Source organism: Bombina bombina, chromosome 7, assembly GCF_027579735.1.
Source record: "Bombina bombina isolate aBomBom1 chromosome 7, aBomBom1.pri, whole genome shotgun sequence".
NCBI classification, from domain to species: domain Eukaryota; kingdom Metazoa; phylum Chordata; class Amphibia; order Anura; family Bombinatoridae; genus Bombina; species Bombina bombina.
The window spans coordinates 413,596,077-413,613,362 of NC_069505.1; the positions used below are offsets into that span (position 1 = coordinate 413,596,077).

General features: G+C 36.2%; 1 protein-coding gene across 1 annotated transcript in view; it reads right to left on the reverse strand.

Annotated features, from left to right (window-relative positions):
• Nucleotides 1–17,286, reverse strand: part of TMPRSS6 (transmembrane serine protease 6) — a 227,697-nt gene that overhangs the window by 27,335 nt on the left and 183,076 nt on the right. The window contains exons 6-7 of the mRNA XM_053721218.1: nt 16,697–16,738; nt 8,627–8,831 (exon numbers count right to left, since the gene is read on the reverse strand). Coding sequence (XP_053577193.1) covers nt 8,627–8,831; nt 16,697–16,738 — 247 coding nt within the window. The remainder of the gene's footprint in view (nt 1–8,626; nt 8,832–16,696; nt 16,739–17,286) is intronic.

The following is a 17,286-nucleotide window of genomic DNA, read 5'->3' on the forward strand; positions in this document are numbered from 1 at the left end:
CCCTCCACTCCCGTCCCCATCCCCTCCCCCACCCCTTATGGGGGTGTTTTTTTTTGTTTTTTTGTTTTTTTTCCCTTTACCTCTCTCTCTCCTTCTTCTCTCGTCTCTCTCTCCATCATCTTCCCACTCTCTGAACCCCCTCCTTTCATAATCCCCTTACTTATATCCTATTTTTCCCCAATCGCCCCTTAGGTGATACCTCCTTTATACGCTAGTATTATATACTGAGTTGAACGTTTTACTGACGAAGCCTAACGCAATATGAGGCGTTTATCTTGGAGCCTGTAATCTTATGGGCTCTGGGATAGGCCCATGCCTCGATCAAGCAAACTCTGATTTTCTATGTCTTTCTTTCATTATCCTTTGATATGTTTTAAATTTCGCACTTAATAAGCTCATGTAACAATTAACTATATGTCAATAATGTTCAGATGTTCTGCTCCTATATAACACTCGTGTAATGGCTTAAAATGTCTCTTTACAATGATGGTTTGTTAAGCCTCCAAGAACAATTGTAATGTAACACATCAATGAGACAACTGCTGTAACATAATGTCTGTTCATTAAATAAAGCTTATTGTTTAAAAAAAAAAAAAAAAAAAACTATTACGATGTTACAATCTAAAATAGAAGATCTTGAGGATCGCTCTAGACGGAACAATTTAAAAATTGTAGGTCTCCCAGAATTACCTGAATTTCAGGATTTGATGACTTTTGTAAGTATTACATTGCCACAGGCTTTACAAATACCCGCGCCCGCCACCCCCTTTTTGGTGGAGCGGGCCCACAGAATTGGATACCGTAGAGAAGATCAGGGAAACACTAGGCCAAGAGCAGTGATGTTTAAATTTGTCAACTTCCAGGATAAGTTGACATTTCTTAAATATTACAGGAAACTACAGACACTGACAGTGGGCACCCACAAATTGCTAATGTTTCAAGATTTCTCAATGGAAACTCTAACTAAGAGAAGAGAAATGTGTCCCTACTATACCCGATTAATGAAAGCCAGTTATAATATAAAACTGGTGTACCCGGCTAAATTGATTGTGTCAAAAGATAATACACTATATACTTTAAATAATCTTGCAGAAGCAGAAATTTTTTGCAGAGAATGGAACATAGAATAGGCCATCAATACAGAGATAAGTCGTTACCTACATATTGCTATGGGTTAGCGACTGTCTACCGACAGATTAAGTGTATTATTCTGGTTTCTAGCTGTTTGTCTGGTTCGTTCTTCTTTTTTTTTTTTTTCTCTTCCTTTTTTTTTTTTTATTCTCTGTCGCGCCGCACCTCCTCTATCTCGGCTATCCCTATGCTATATCTTCTCTCAAACAGCGATAATAGTACGAATTTTGCAGATGTATAAAATAGGAGGATGGACATGAATCTTAACCTAATTTCTAGGAATGTAGGAGGGATAACATCTCCCATTAAAAGAAAATCAATAATAAAATATCTTGGTAAATTTAAGCCAGATATTGTTCTGCTGCAAGAATTGCATCTTAAAGTCCTAAAAATTGTCAAACTGAAAACAAATTGGGTGGGTGAGGTTATTGCTACCCCACAAGATGATAGGAAAAGAAGTGTTGCGTTGTTGTTTCATAAAAATTTAACATATCAAATAGTTAATAAAGAGCTGGATTCTAATGGCCGATTTCTAATTTTAGAAATCATTATTAACAAAATTAAATATATCATATGCAATATATATGGGCCTAATCAAGTTGACCAAGAATTTTGGGATAATCTTATAATAAAACTACGTAGATACATAGGTTCAAACCTGATAATAGCTGGAGATTTTAATTTATTGGCTGAACCCTATCTAGACAATTCTAACGTAAAAGCTATTAAAGGCAGAGATAGGAAAGTCCGAATCTTTCAAAAATTTTGTTCGCAATTGGGTTTGATTGATATCTGGCGGGTGCAAAATCCCGTTTTACGTCTATATACATGTCTATCGAATGCACACCAATCATTCTCTAGAATTGACTACTTCTGCATCTCTGATTCCCTGCTGAAATTGAATTGGTTAGCCAATATAGAAGATATTGTAATATCTGATCATGCCGCTATATCTTTGACCTGTAAGTCGGATACGAAGTGTATCACCAGCAACAGCATATATTTTCCAAAACATCTTAGTAATAATATTAATTTTCAAAAATGGCTTAGTAATAAGTGGTCAGAATTCAATAAGAATAATATAAAGCATTTAGAGAAAGTAGAAGTATTTTGGGAAGCTTCCAAAGCAGTTATACGTGGTGAGATAAAGTCTTATATGATCGCGCAGAAGAAAAAATCTATTAAAAGGGATGTACAACTTGCTAATCAAGTCAAAAACGCTTTTAGAGTGTACACAGCGGATCCCAGTAAAGCCAAATGGGATACATATTCGAAAGCAAAGACAATACGTGATATCCACCTAAATCAAAAAAGTATACAAGAAACACTTAGATTAAAGGGACAGTCTACCTTAGAATTGTTATTGTTTTAAAAGATAGATAATCCCTTTATATTATTACCCATTCCCCAGTTTTGCATAAACAACACAGTTATATTAATGTACTTTTTACCTCTGTGATTACCTTGTATCTAGGAACCTTCTTCCAGCCCCCTGATCACATGACTGTGACTGTTTATTATCTATTGTCTTAAATTTAGCATTGTATTGTGCTAGATCTTAAATAACCCCCTGTGCCTGAACACAGTGTTATCTATATGGCCCACGTGTACTTTCTGTCACTTTGTGTTGAAAAGAGATTTAAAAAGCATGTGATAAGAGGAAGCCTTCAAGGGCTTAGAAATTAGCATATGAGCCTACCTATGTTTAGTTTAAACTAAGAATACCAAGAGAAAAAGCAAATTTGATGATAAAAGTAAATTGGAAAGTTGATTAAAATTAAAAGTCCTATCTTAATAATGAAAGTTTAATTAATACTAGACTGTCCCTTTAAAAGCCCTATATGGAGGATTCGCTGGAAGATCAGCAAAATTTCTTGCTAGAATTACTAAAACCAATTCTCGGAATATTATTGTTGCTATAAAAAAGGGCATGAATAGATATACTAAGCAGGAGGATATTGAAAACATTTTCTTCGAGTTTTTTAATGAATTGTACAAATCAGAACCCTATAATAGTACTAAGCAAAAAGTGTTCTGGGATAAGATCCAAGTTCCCAAACTATCAGTGGAAACATTATCTCTTATAAATTCCCCTATTACAGATGAGGATATTATATCCGCCATTAAAATGGCCAAAGTTAATAAATCTGCTGGGCCAGATACTCTCCGGTTAGAATATTACCGTATCTTACAAACCCAGACAGTCCCAATTTTAAATAAATTATTCAATCTGTATTTCTCAGGGAATCTTCAATGTTCTCCCCATTTTGTTTCGGCAAATATTTCGCTAATATTAAAAAAGGATAAAGATCCTGAATGCCCTAGTTCGTATAGGCCTATCTCGGTACTTAACACCGATTACAAGTTACTAGCGGCTATCCTAGCTAACCGACTAAAGCCCCATATAGGGGACATAATTCACAAAAATCAAGCGGGTTTTATGCCAGGCCGTAACCCGGCTAAGAACACGAGGAAACTCTTAATGTTGTTAGAATACCTATGGAATAAGAAGGTGGCCCAGAATTCTGTTTTAAGATCTGATGAAGCTATCCTAACGGTTGATGCCGAGAAGGCCTTCGATCGGATAAGCTGGGATCACATGTTTTTCTCGTTAGAACAATTTGGGTTAGTCGGACATTTTCATAATTGTATCCGCGCTATATACAGCAGGCCATCATCATCTATCATTATTAACAACACGATCTCCCAGCGATTTACTCTTTGCCGAGGGAACCGTTAAGAGTGCCCTCTCTCACTTCTGTTATTTAACTTATGTTTGGAACCACTAGCCATTTTACTTCGCCAAGACTTAACAGGTATTATAGTAGCAGATAACTCTTTAGTCTTATTATTATAATACGCAGACAATCTTATATTATTCCTGTCTGACCTCCTTGTTACGTTGCCAAAATTACAAGATATAATTGGATTGTTCGGGACAATTTCGGGATATAAGGTCAACATACTTAAATCCAAGTTGATGTGGCTGCATAAAAGTTCCTCTGACAGATTTATACATCCCTTTCTGGAGGTAGATCAAATCACATATCTAGGTCTTAGGCTAACTAGAAATCCGAATGATTGGTATAATATAAATTATACGTATTGTTTAGAACTTTGTAAGAAAAAGCTGGAGGACTGGGTTTCTTTACCTATTTCCTTAACAGCCCGTGTTACCCTAATTAAGACCATCCTATTTCCCAAATTATTTTATATTTTTCAAAATATACCACTACTTATCCAGAAGACTGATGTATGCAAATATAACAAAGCCTGCTCCTGATTTTTATGGAAGGGAGCCAAATCGCGGATAGAGATACACCGGCTCATGAACTCCAAGTTATCCGCTGGTTTGGCATTACCCAACATACAAATCTATAATTTGGTAGCATTGGCCAGATTCGCCATAGACTGGATAATTGAGAAAGAACAAATTACTTCAATTACATGGGAATCCAAAGTGGTGGCTCCATTTCACTTAAAGGCAATACTCCACTGCCCTATAACATCACTCCCATCTAATATTTTTTATGCGAACATATTTAAGAATGTCATAACGGCCTGGTAAAAACTGTGTGTTGAGTTGGGTTGTTCTCCTTATGTCTCTAAATTCCTACCTATATGTGGTAACCCTAATTTTGTTCCTGGCCGTACAAACGTAATATTCAAACAGTGGGCCTCCAAAGGCCTAAAATGGGTACACCAAATACAGGGATCAGATGGCCTACTTGTAACCTATGCAGAATTGACCAATAAATTTGGTCTCTCCTATCGACAATTCTACGCTTATCTTCAATTAAGACATTTTGTAGCCGAATTAGTACGAAAGTATGGCCCAGATTGGACTTTGGGCGATTTACATAATAGAATATCGAGTTATGAAGCTGGTATATACTCAATTTCTCCCTTCTACCTATTACTGAACCAAAAGGCATCTTCTTTACAGGTCAATGATATTGTGGCAAAATGGTCAATCAGAATACCTCACATTAACGACCAGACTATAGTTTTGAAATAATTGCACAACCTTGGGTTCCAACATCTTGGCGGGAATCACAGATAAAAATTAGTCTAATGTGTTATCTGACACCAAGCATATTGTCAAAATGGTATAAAACTCCACATACCTGCCATAGATGCAGATCAACACAGGCGGACTTAATACATTGTTTTTGGGAATGTCCAAAAATGTCCCAGTTCTGGCAAAAAGTCTTTTTCTGGATGAATAACGTGCTACGCTTAGATTATTATCCCAAATCCAGTGAAATTTTCTTTTTAGTGAAATCTCAAAGAACCATGAAGAACTGTAAGCTTATAAACACAATTATTCTGATTGGTCAGAACCTTATTCTTAAAAGATGGAAAGCCAGAGGCGCACCGAAAATTACACATTTTAAAAATATGTTGATTACTCAATTTATGATAGAACAGCTTAACTTATCTTATCCGCAGGAGAATTAACTTCCTACATTCTTTAAGAAATGGGAGGTTTTTATCCTGTCTTTACCAAGTGCATCGCAAAAAAGCTTGATCAAACCTTTACGGAATTCAATTTTTGTTCTAACTAATGTATATGCTGGCCATTTTCCACAATGGTGGATAGATTGAAGTAAAAACTCTGAAGCGGGGGAGGGCTGAGATGAGAGGGATAGGTGGTGTGGCGGGTTTTACCTTTTCCCTTTTTTTTTTCTTTCGGTTTTGTTATTGTTTCTGTTTTGTCTTATCTCTTTTGCTGTTTGTTTGATGTAAGAACTAGTAATTACTACTGTACTGATCCAGTAAAATTAAGTTAAATACTATTATATTGGGTCAGTACTCAAAAGGATTCACATAACTTTTTTGATAGAGATATTTCTGATAGATTGTCTATGTACTTGTAGTAGATATTTTATATTCAGTGATGGTTTTTCTTTTAAACTTTTGTATTTTGTGGTTGTAAATGTTGGGGCAAAAAACGGAATGTATAGAATTATCACTGATAGCCTGTTTAGATCTCTTAATAGATATTTCACATCTATATATTTTACATCCACGTATGTTTTTTTACATTTTTGCGTTAAGTCCATTGTGATTCAAAATGTTGATGTATACTACTATTTCAAAATATTGTTTTGTTGTTTATTAAAAGATAAATAAAGAGTTAAAAAAAACAAAAAAAACAAACAAAAAAAAACCTCCCCGCTCAGGCAAGATATTCTATGAAGTCTCGTCGGTACAGCAAGGTCCTTAAAAACATTTAGAAACACAAATTTTATCTTGAGAAATGTTCATGTTGCTATGTAGTGATCTTTATGTAAAGCAGAGACTCCTACATTACAATACTAAAAGGGCTAAAAAATCCCAAAGATTTAGTATAATTTCTCTCCTTGCTGGAGAGGTTTTAAATATTAGGCCCTTAGTGGGATAATGCTTGAAAATTAACGATTATTAACCTTATTATGTTACCTGTCTAATTATTTACACAATGTCCTATTTATCCTTCTCTTATTACTGTTTACTCAAAGGCCAGTACTTAGAGAACAATGGAAAAATGAACATATTAGTACCTCTCTGTCACAGCCCCCAGTGAGAGCACCGATTTATCTAAATCTTCTTGTTTACGTGTTTGTTTTTTTTGTAACCAGAACTTAAGTTCAGAAAATTTCAGTATAGGTGAGGATACAATTGGCAAAATCAGTTATTTCAAATCACAAAATAAAAGTGAAGGAGCTATTTGTAAAATGGATCATTTGGAACACATTAATGGTGGTGGTGGTGGTGGTGTGTGTGTGTGTGTGTGGGGAGGGGGTATTAGAGTACACCGGCCTTTCAAGTGTTCCCTTTTCATATCCCTTGATGTCAAAGTCATTCCAGCAAGATTCTTCTAGCCGCTCCCCAGCCCAGACTGTTTTTTGTTTCTACTCAGCCAATCAGAAACATACTGATAGTTCAATAGTCTTACTATTGGGTGCACCAGTTTACACTCCCTGCCTTCTTCATGCTGTCCTGCTGTGCAAATCCACCTTCCACCTGGGAAATCAAAGTGGCTCTCCTGGTTCTAACCACCCAGCATCAGTGGGGTTTGTGGCCCCTTAAGGATGTTGTAATGATCAAGACTGTATGAAGAACCTGAGAGGAAGCAGAGTGTAAGCGGAGCGCTCATTAGCGTAAGTCTATGGAGTGGGCAGTACAGATCGTTACTGGTGGCCAGAGGAGGAATGACTGGTATAATTGATTTTTTTAAAGGCAGCTTCGAAATTAAGATGTAGAGACAGACAATATGATATAAGCTTTTAGAAATTCATGTTTACTGTCCCTTTAAGCCGATAAAATAATTCTGTGATTTTAATTTTAAATATAAAATCACTCTATTTATAGGTGTTGTCGCTCTGAAGCGAGTTTTCCTGCACATCCCTTTAGCTGTTCATGAAATCCTGTAGTCATCACATCTGCATGGTGTCTAGAGGAGCCCAATTCCATAATTCAAATCTGGGCCCAAAAAGTACTTAAAAAGTGAGCAAAAAACATACTGTAAATAGGGCTTTTTTTTCAAGCACCTGAAAACCTGTTTGCGAGTGCGATAATCAGCTGAAATCGTGTTATTGTGATCACGCCGAATCGAGAAGTAGCCAATTTGGGTTGAAAACGAGGCTTCCGATAGATTGTGATCAAGGCCTCAGTGACAACAAAAGAAAAGATTTCACTGAAATCTGCTCTTAGTTATTTATTGTGTCTGAATGTGTCTTTTTTATTTTAATTTTTATTGATTTTTTACACAGCTATAGCAGTTTTATAAGGTGAGTTTCCCAACATATTTTTTTTTATATATTATGGACTCATTAGTTTTATTTTGTTCTGATTTATTTTAATGTAAATAAATATGTTTTTAATGTGACATATTTTAATGATAGATTTGGTGTTTCTTAGTTTGATAATAGTAATTTTGCTTCCAGACATTCAGGTTTTAGGTGAAGCACAATTACCTTGGTTTGTGAGAATAAATTAATATTTACTCAGGAAGACCATCCCAGAAACAAAGCTACATGGCCAAAGAAACGCTAAATATAATACAACTTGTCAGACCACATTTTTTGTCCATTTAATTGGAGAAGACTCTCAACTCCCCAGAATACAATTTAACTAGAGAAGACTCTCAACTCCCCAGAATTCCATTTAACTGGAGAAGTCTCTCAGCTCTCCAGAATTCCATTTATTTGGAGAAGACTCTCAGCTCTCCAGAATTCAATTTAATTGGACAAGACTCTGCTCTCCAGAAATCCATTTAATTTGATAAGACTCTGCTCTCCAGAATTCCATTTAATTGGACAAGACTCCTAACTCCCCAGAATTCCATTTAATTGGACAAGACTCTCAGCTCTCCAGAATTCCATTTAATTGGACAAGACTCTCAGCTCTCCAGAATTCCATTTACACCACCACCATAAAAAGAACATCTCATGTTACTCATCTTACAACTGTTACCAACCTGAATATCATTCCTTGTGCCCCTACTTACGAGGTAATGAGGTGCGTCTCTAGGGGTGCTGGGGAGTCATACATGGCTAGTCGGTCCCGGCATTCAGAACGGGTCCATTGTAGACGAAGCATCAGCAGGTATGAAGGAGGACCTTGAAGATGCCACACACAGGTGGGAGACAGGTAATCAGGACCTCTCAAATGGACTTCTTTGCCAGCTTGTACATAACTGTATCTGTAGCACCCTGAGAGAGGGAAAGGAGAGAGTGTGAGAGAGAGTGAGAGAGAAAAAGACAGGTAGGGTGAGACATAGAGAGTGTGAAAGACATAGATACAGAGGGGGAGAGAGAGAGAGAGAAATATAGAAATAAGTTGGAAGAGGGAGAGATAGATAGATCAATAGACAAAAAAAACAGAAAAAATAATGGAAAAGGGGGGAAAATATTGGAAAAAATTAGAATAAAGGGTAAATGAATTTAGAGAAAAAGAAGATGAAAAATAGAACAGGGTCAGAGAAGATGTGGGAGGAAGTTAGAATAGCAGACAGAAAGAGAAGAGACTGGAGCACACATTGCATGTGATTTGTGTACATTGAGCAGGGTGTTTATGTAACAAGGTTAGTAAAAGCAGAATAGGTAGTTGAAATCAAAGTTAAATCATATTCAAATCATTCAAAATAAATAAATATATAAAATAAGAAACAAATTAAATGTTTTTTGCTTGACTCAATCTCTTTTCTATTGTGTGTCCTGTTCATCTCTTCTCAGTCCATGTATCCAAGTATCGCTCTCTTCTGTATATCCCTCCTGCTTCTGTCACTTCCTTTCTCTAAGCATGTTATACTCTGTCTATTTATGGCATTGGCTATAATATTGGTGATGTGGCACGCTAGGGTTAAAGTAAGAGTTAGGATGGACTTACAGATGGGGTTAAGGTTCCGGTTATTGTTACAGGCAGATTTACACTTAGGGATGAGCACTAAAGTTAGGGTTTGTGTTTCTGATTCCAGTTGGTGGTTAGTATTAAGGTTAGGGTTGTGGTTGCACTTATGGCTAAGGTTTAGCGTTAGGGTTGAGGTTACACTTATGGTTGGCTGGGTTGGCATTAAGGTTAGGGTTGAGGTTACACTTATGGTTAAGAGGGGGGTTAACATTAAGGATAGGGTTGTGGTTACACTTATGGTTTGGGGGTTAGTGAAAGGTTAGGGTTACACTTATGGTTGGGGGGTTAGCTTTAGGGTTGAGGTTACACTTATGGTTGGGGGGTTAGCAGTAAGGTTAGGGTTGAGGTTACACTTATGGATGGGGGTAGTATTAAGGTTAGACTTGAGGTTACAATTATGGCTGGGAGGTTAGCAGTAAGGTTAGGGTTGAAGTTACACTTATGGTTGGGTTGGTTGGCAATGAGGTTACACTTATGTTTGGGGGGTTAGCAGTTAGGTTAGGCTTGAGGTTACACTTATGGTTGTGTGGGTTGGCATTAAGGTTAGGGTTGAGGTTACACTTATGGTTGGGGGGGGTTAGCGTTAAGGTTAGGGTTGAGGTTACACTTATGGTTGGGGGGTTAGCATTAAGGTTAGGGTTCAGGTTACACTTATGGTTGGGAGGTTAGCAGTAAGGTTAGGGTTGAGGTTACACTTATGTTGGTTGGCATTAAGGTTAGGATTGAGGTTACAGTTATGGTTGGGGGGTTAGCATTAAGGTTAGGGTTGAGGTTACACTTATGGTTTGGGGGTTAGCATTAAGGTTAGGATTTAGGTTACACCTATGGTTGGGAGGTTAGCAGTAAGGTTAGGGTTGAGGTTACAGTTATGGTTGGGGGAGTTAGCGTTAAGGTTAGGGTTGAGGTTACATTTATGGTTGGGGGAGTTAGCATTAAGGTTAGGGTTGAGGTTACACTTATGGTGATTTGGGGTTGACACTGAGCGCCTAGTGCTAGAGGGACCCTAGCTTTAATAAATTGACCCCTAGCGGTCAGAAAGGTGGATAATCAGAGAGAAAATTATCAAAGCGCCAATAGGACAAAGGCCGGGTCTAGGTTTAAAAATATGTCGTTTAATATTACAATAAATGTTTAAAATACAATAAAATATACCTAGAGTACAATAAAATATAATCAAATATAATCAAGGATCCAAGATTTTACAATATGTGGCCACAATAAAAACAAATGTAACAAACCTTGACAAGATCAGTGCTTTGGACTGTCTAAAACATAATCTGTGTATTGGCAATATGTCTGCTAAAGGGTATACCCGTAGTAGGGGTGGCTGTCTGAGATGATTCACAGTGCTAAAAAGTGTCTCAAATTGACAGTGCTAATAGGTGTCTCCAAATAAATGTGAAAAAATAGTGCAAACAATGTCGCGAACAATGTTAATAAAAGAACATGTTGATAAAACGTAGTGGATAAAAAACAGTTGTGGATAAAAAACAGTATGATAATCAGTTGAAATTCAACAATATACAAATTGTGTGGTGTAATCAAACAATAGGTGATTCTTGTGTACTCCAAAAGAAAATTATAACATGATGGCAAACTCCAAAAAATGATTAAAATAATGACAAATGAAAAAAGAAAGAAAAATTCCTGAAGACAGTGAACAGTTCAACAACAATAAGGAATGTCAGAATTGAAAAAATGTACTTGTGTGTCCCAAACAAATGCAGTAGTTTTCCCAGTGTTATTTCCTAGTGTAGTCTCTCCCAAGTGTGCGGTGCAGATAGGACTCCTAAGTGTAGACCCAATCGGTTAGTTCAGTGTTCTGCCATATTGATCCTGTCTGTAAAAACAAGAGCAATAATAGTGCAGACGTTTTCAAAAATATCTACCTATCAGAGTATTACTTACCAGTCGACGCGTTTCGGTCATGCATTGACCTTTATCAAGACTGGTTTTTGCTAATTCCTTGTGTCTTTTTATACCTTTGTCTAATTATTGATTTTCGTACTACCGGAAGTGCAGTTTCCCACTTCCGGTTTCGGGTGGCAATAGTTAGTTGGTATCGTTATAAGAAAGAGCTTATCTATTAATCTATTTGCCGTTAGTTTATTTAGAATGGGGATAAAGTTTTGTGTCCTAAATACATGCAATTAAGTGTATTTCTTACTTTCCTCTGATTCCCGATTTTCTAGTGCTCTGATTGGTCGGATTTATTGTGATTTCCGACTTTCTAGGTATCTGATTGGTCAGAATTGGGGCGTTTTCCCTATACTTCTTGCTATTGGTGGTTTGTGTAAAACTTGTGAATAGACTCTCACAGCCTATTATATGTGAAGGTGTGTATTATATCCGTCTTCCTATTGGTCCCTGTATATTAGTGTATTAATAGTATGGTAACGATTTCTATACTATTTTAAATAGATATTGGTTGAAAATGTCCCTTTCTGCTCCGGTTTAGGTGGCTGTAAAATGGTGTGGAGACTGTTTGTAACAACCACCATTATGAGTCAAATTAAAAATAAAAATAATAATAAACGTGGAAGTGAGGATTAGGCAATAAAAGTATCCATATTTACATATTTATATATTATAACGAATACGATTTTGTTTTGTGCATTCTTCGCTTTTCGTAATGTTTAAATCTTATGCTGTATTAAACATATTATAAGGTACAGTGACACATCTATAATATATATATTTCCAATATTATTTCAATAGACCCGTACTTTATTGATCACAAATCTGTTCTAGATAGAGGGGATCATTAGCGCTTTTATTAATTAATCCTCAGTGGTATAATACTAATTGCTGTTCTTAAACAGTATTAAAATTCTTTCTGATTATCCAGCTGTATTTATTTTCGAGGAATGGGTTAATGATTTTTTTCTCTAGTAGCTGGGTGTTTTGTCTCTTATTTATAAGTGCTCCTATTGTGTTATTCTGTTCCCGAATAAAACAATTCCTTTATATTCTTTTATTGATTGGAGGGCTAATCGTAGGGGCCACTGGCTTAAAAAATTAAAACAACTTATCTGGTGATCTCTATGTTGATTCTTTATTTCTTTTTAGATTAATCAAACTGGAGAGTGTATGAACATAGACTATATTCATTAACGCTAAAATATTCCAATGTACTCGAGATTTTTGTGGATGATATCATGTCCCATCTATAGTTTTATTACATATTAGAATTTGTGAATGTTCTCAAATGTAAGTGTGAATCTTATAGGTGTCCTCATGTGTAAGTGTGATGGTCGACATTGACACGGTGAACTGGTCCTTTTATATGGACCATTTTTAGGTTAGCAATCTGATATATTCAACTGGTCTCCACTTTTGGGGCTAGATAGACAGTTTTAGAAACAGGTTTAGAGATGGTATATAGAGGGAGAAAGATTTGCACATAAATTATAGTATTTCTAGTATAGTAAATTATGAAGAAATTGAAGGCACAGATGAAGAAATACTATAATTTATGTGCAAATCTTTCTCCCTCTATATACCATCTCTAAACCTGTTTCTAAAACTGTCTATCTAGCCCCAAAAGTGGAGACCAGTTGAATATATCAGATTGCTAACCTAAAAACGGTCCATATAAAAGGACCAGTTCACCGTGTCAATGTCGACCATCACACTTACACATGAGGACACCTATAAGATTCACACTTACATTTGAGAACATTCACAAATTCTAATATGTAATAAAACTATAGATGGGACATGATATCATCCACAAAAATCTCGAGTACATTGGAATATTTTAGCGTTAATGAATATAGTCTATGTTCATACACTCTCCAGTTTGATTAATCTAAAAAGAAATAAAGAATCAACATAGAGATCACCAGATAAGTTGTTTTAATTTTTTAAGCCAGTGGCCCCTACGATTAGCCCTCCAAAAATCAATAAAAGAATATAAAGGAATTGTTTTATTCGGGAACAGAATAACACAATAGGAGCACTTATAAATAAGAGACAAAACACCCAGCTACTAGAGAAAAAAATCATTAACCCATTCCTCGAAAATAAATACAGCTGGATAATCAGAAAGAATTTTAATACTGTTTAAGAACAGCAATTAGTATTATACCACTGAGGATTAATTAATAAAAGCGCTAATGATCCCCTCTATCTAGAACAGATTTGTGATCAATAAAGTACGGGTCTATTGAAATAATATTGGAAATATATATATTATAGATGTGTCACTGTACCTTATAATATGTTTAATACAGCATAAGATTTAAACATTACGAAAAGCGAAGAATGCACAAAACAAAATCGTATTCGTTATAATATATAAATATGTAAATATGGATACTTTTATTGCCTAATCCTCACTTCCACGTTTATTATTATTTTTATTTTTAATTTGACTCATAATGGTGGTTGTTACAAACAGTCTCCACACCATTTTACAGCCACCTAAACCGGAGCAGAAAGGGACATTTTCAACCAATATCTATTTAAAATAGTATAGAAATCGTTACCATACTATTAATACACTAATATACAGGGACCAATAGGAAGACGGATATAATACACACCTTCACATATAATAGGCTGTGAGAGTCTATTCACAAGTTTTACACAAACCACCAATAGCAAGAAGTATAGGGAAAACGCCCCAATTCTGACCAATCAGATACCTAGAAAGTCGGAAATCACAATAAATCCGACCAATCAGAGCACTAGAAAATCGGGAATCAGAGGAAAGTAAGAAATACACTTAATTGCATGTATTTAGGACACAAAACTTTATCCCCATTCTAAATAAACTAACGGCAAATAGATTAATAGATAAGCTCTTTCTTATAACGATACCAACTAACTATTGCCACCCGAAACCGGAAGTGGGAAACTGCACTTCTGGTAGTACGAAAATCAATAATTAGACAAAGGTATAAAAAGACACAAGGAATTAGCAAAAACCAGTCTTGATAAAGGTCAATGCATGACCGAAACGCGTCGACTGGTAAGTAATACTCTGATAGGTAGATATTTTTGAAAACGTCTGCACTATTATTGCTCTTGTTTTTACAGACAGGATCAATATGGCAGAACACTGAACTAACCGATTGGGTCTACACTTAGGAGTCCTATCTGCACCGCACACTTGGGAGAGACTACACTAGGAAATAACACTGGGAAAACTACTGCATTTGTTTGGGACACACAAGTACATTTTTTCAATTCTGACATTCCTTATTGTTGTTGAACTGTTCACTGTCTTCAGGAATTTTTCTTTCTTTTTTCATTTGTCATTATTTTAATCATTTTTTGGAGTTTGCCATCATGTTATAATTTTCTTTTGGAGTACACAAGAATCACCTATTGTTTGATTACACCACACAATTTGTATATTGTTGAATTTCAACTGATTATCATACTGTTTTTTATCCACAACTGTTTTTTATCCACTACGTTTTATCAACATGTTCTTTTATTAACATTGTTCGCGACATTGTTTGCACTATTTTTTCACATTTATTTGGAGACACCTATTAGCACTGTCAATTTGAGACACTTTTTAGCACTGTGAATCATCTCAGACAGCCACCCCTACTACGGGTATACCCTTTAGCAGACATATTGCCAATACACAGATTATGTTTTAGACAGTCCAAAGCACTGATCTTGTCAAGGTTTGTTACATTTGTTTTTATTGTGGCCACATATTGTAAAATCTTGGATCCTTGATTATATTTGATTATATTTTATTGTACTCTAGGTATATTTTATTGTATTTTAAACATTTATTGTAATATTAAACGACATATTTTTAAACCTAGACCCGGCCTTTGTCCTATTGGCGCTTTGATAATTTTCTCTCTGAGGTTACACTTATGTTTGGGGGTTAGCAGTTAAGTTAGTCTTGAGGTTACACTTATGGTTGGGTGGGTTGGCATTAAGGTTAGGGCTGAGGTTACACTTATGTTTGGGTTGGTTGGCATTAAGGTTAGAGTTGAGGTTACAGTTATGGTTGGGGGGTTAGCATTAAGGTTAGGGTTGAGGTTACACTTATGGTTGGGGGGTTAGCATTAAGGTTAGGGTTTAGGTTACACTTATGGTTGGGAGGTTAGCAGTAAGGTTAGGGTTGAGGTTACACTTATGGTTGGGGGGTTAGCGTTAAGGTTAGGGTTGAGGTTACACTTATGGTTGGGGGGTTAGCGTTAAGGTTAGGGTTGAGGTTACAGTTATGGTTGGGGGGTTAGCATTAAGGTTAGGGTTGAGGTTACACTTATGGTTGGGGGGTTAGCATTAAGGTTAGGGTTTAGGTTACACCTATGGTTGGGAGGTTAGCAGTAAGGTTAGGGTTGAGGTTACACTTATGGTTGGGGGGGTTAGCGTTAAGGTTAGGGTTGAGGTTACACTTATGGTTGGGGGTTAAGCAGTAAGGTAAGGGTTGAGGTTACACTTATGGTTGGGCGATTAGCATTAAGGTTAGGGTTGAGGTAACACTTATGGTTTTTGATAAGCAGTAAGGTTACTTGTAAATTAATTTCTATCTTCAAATTTACTTTTTTTTCCTGGTAACCATTGTTGAATATGTCCAAATCCTTCACTACTAGGAGCTAGCTGTTGATTGGTGGCAACACACATTTGTCTCTTGCTAATGGCTCGCCAGATATTTTCAGCTAGCTCTAAAGCTGAATTCATCTATGTGTTTAATCCATTTGCAGGAGTTAAACACACAGTTATATACAAGCAATAGTGCAATAAGAAAATGTTTTAAAATATTAGAGCATTTTCTTTTTTGTACTTTGATATCCATTTAAGATGAGATTTGTTATTCAAGTTTTGGTTGGGGGATAGCGTTAAAGTGCCAGTTGAGGTTCCATTAATGGTCAGAAATTAGCATTAAAGTGAAGGTTGTGTTTATATTAATGGTTGGAGATCAATGTTAAGGTGAGGGTTCGGGTTCCATTAATGGTCAGAGATTAGCAGTAAGGTGAAGGTTAGGGTTCCAGTAATGGTTGGAGGTTATATACAAAGTGGTAATGTTTATGTATCAGTGGTGTGACCTGTGTGATATTATGTATGAGTGCCCTTTCTATGCTCTCTGCTCTCTCTAGTACGTATTCTCTCTCCCCTTCGCACCTTTCAATTACATGATTAGACAGATTCAGAAATGGATTAAACAGAAATAAATAAAAAGAGGCCGTACCAGTGCTGCTTGTGAGCAGATGTTTGTCCTGCACACTGGCCGCTGAAATGTAATTCAACATAAATAAAACAAAAATACAAATATAAAGGGGGGGGGGGGCAATGTCTAAAAGATTAGGGTCATGTGATGGACACATAAAGACACATAAGCATACACGTAGCATCATAACACAGCAACATTCTCATCACAACATACACAGCATTGAAACACACACAACACAACACAAACTTAATTACACTCACACCAACACAAAACCATATCACAACATACACACATATTAACATAACAACGTATCATAACAAACACAACTGATCATTACAACACACAACAGCACAGGGTCAGGACACTGTTCCCAAACACACTTATTGTTAGGATGTAAGATCAGCTACACAACCTACTAGCAGGGGACATGTGACACTGGAGTATGTATGGAGGAGACTGTTATGTTTATAGATAGCAAAACCATATAATGTGTTTGATCATGGCCGGATTGGCCTACCAGGATATCAGGAGATTTCCCGGTGGGCTGCAGCAGCTGGGGCTGGAAAGCTATAATTTAAAGGGGTGATTAATAGATGTACTGTAATTGG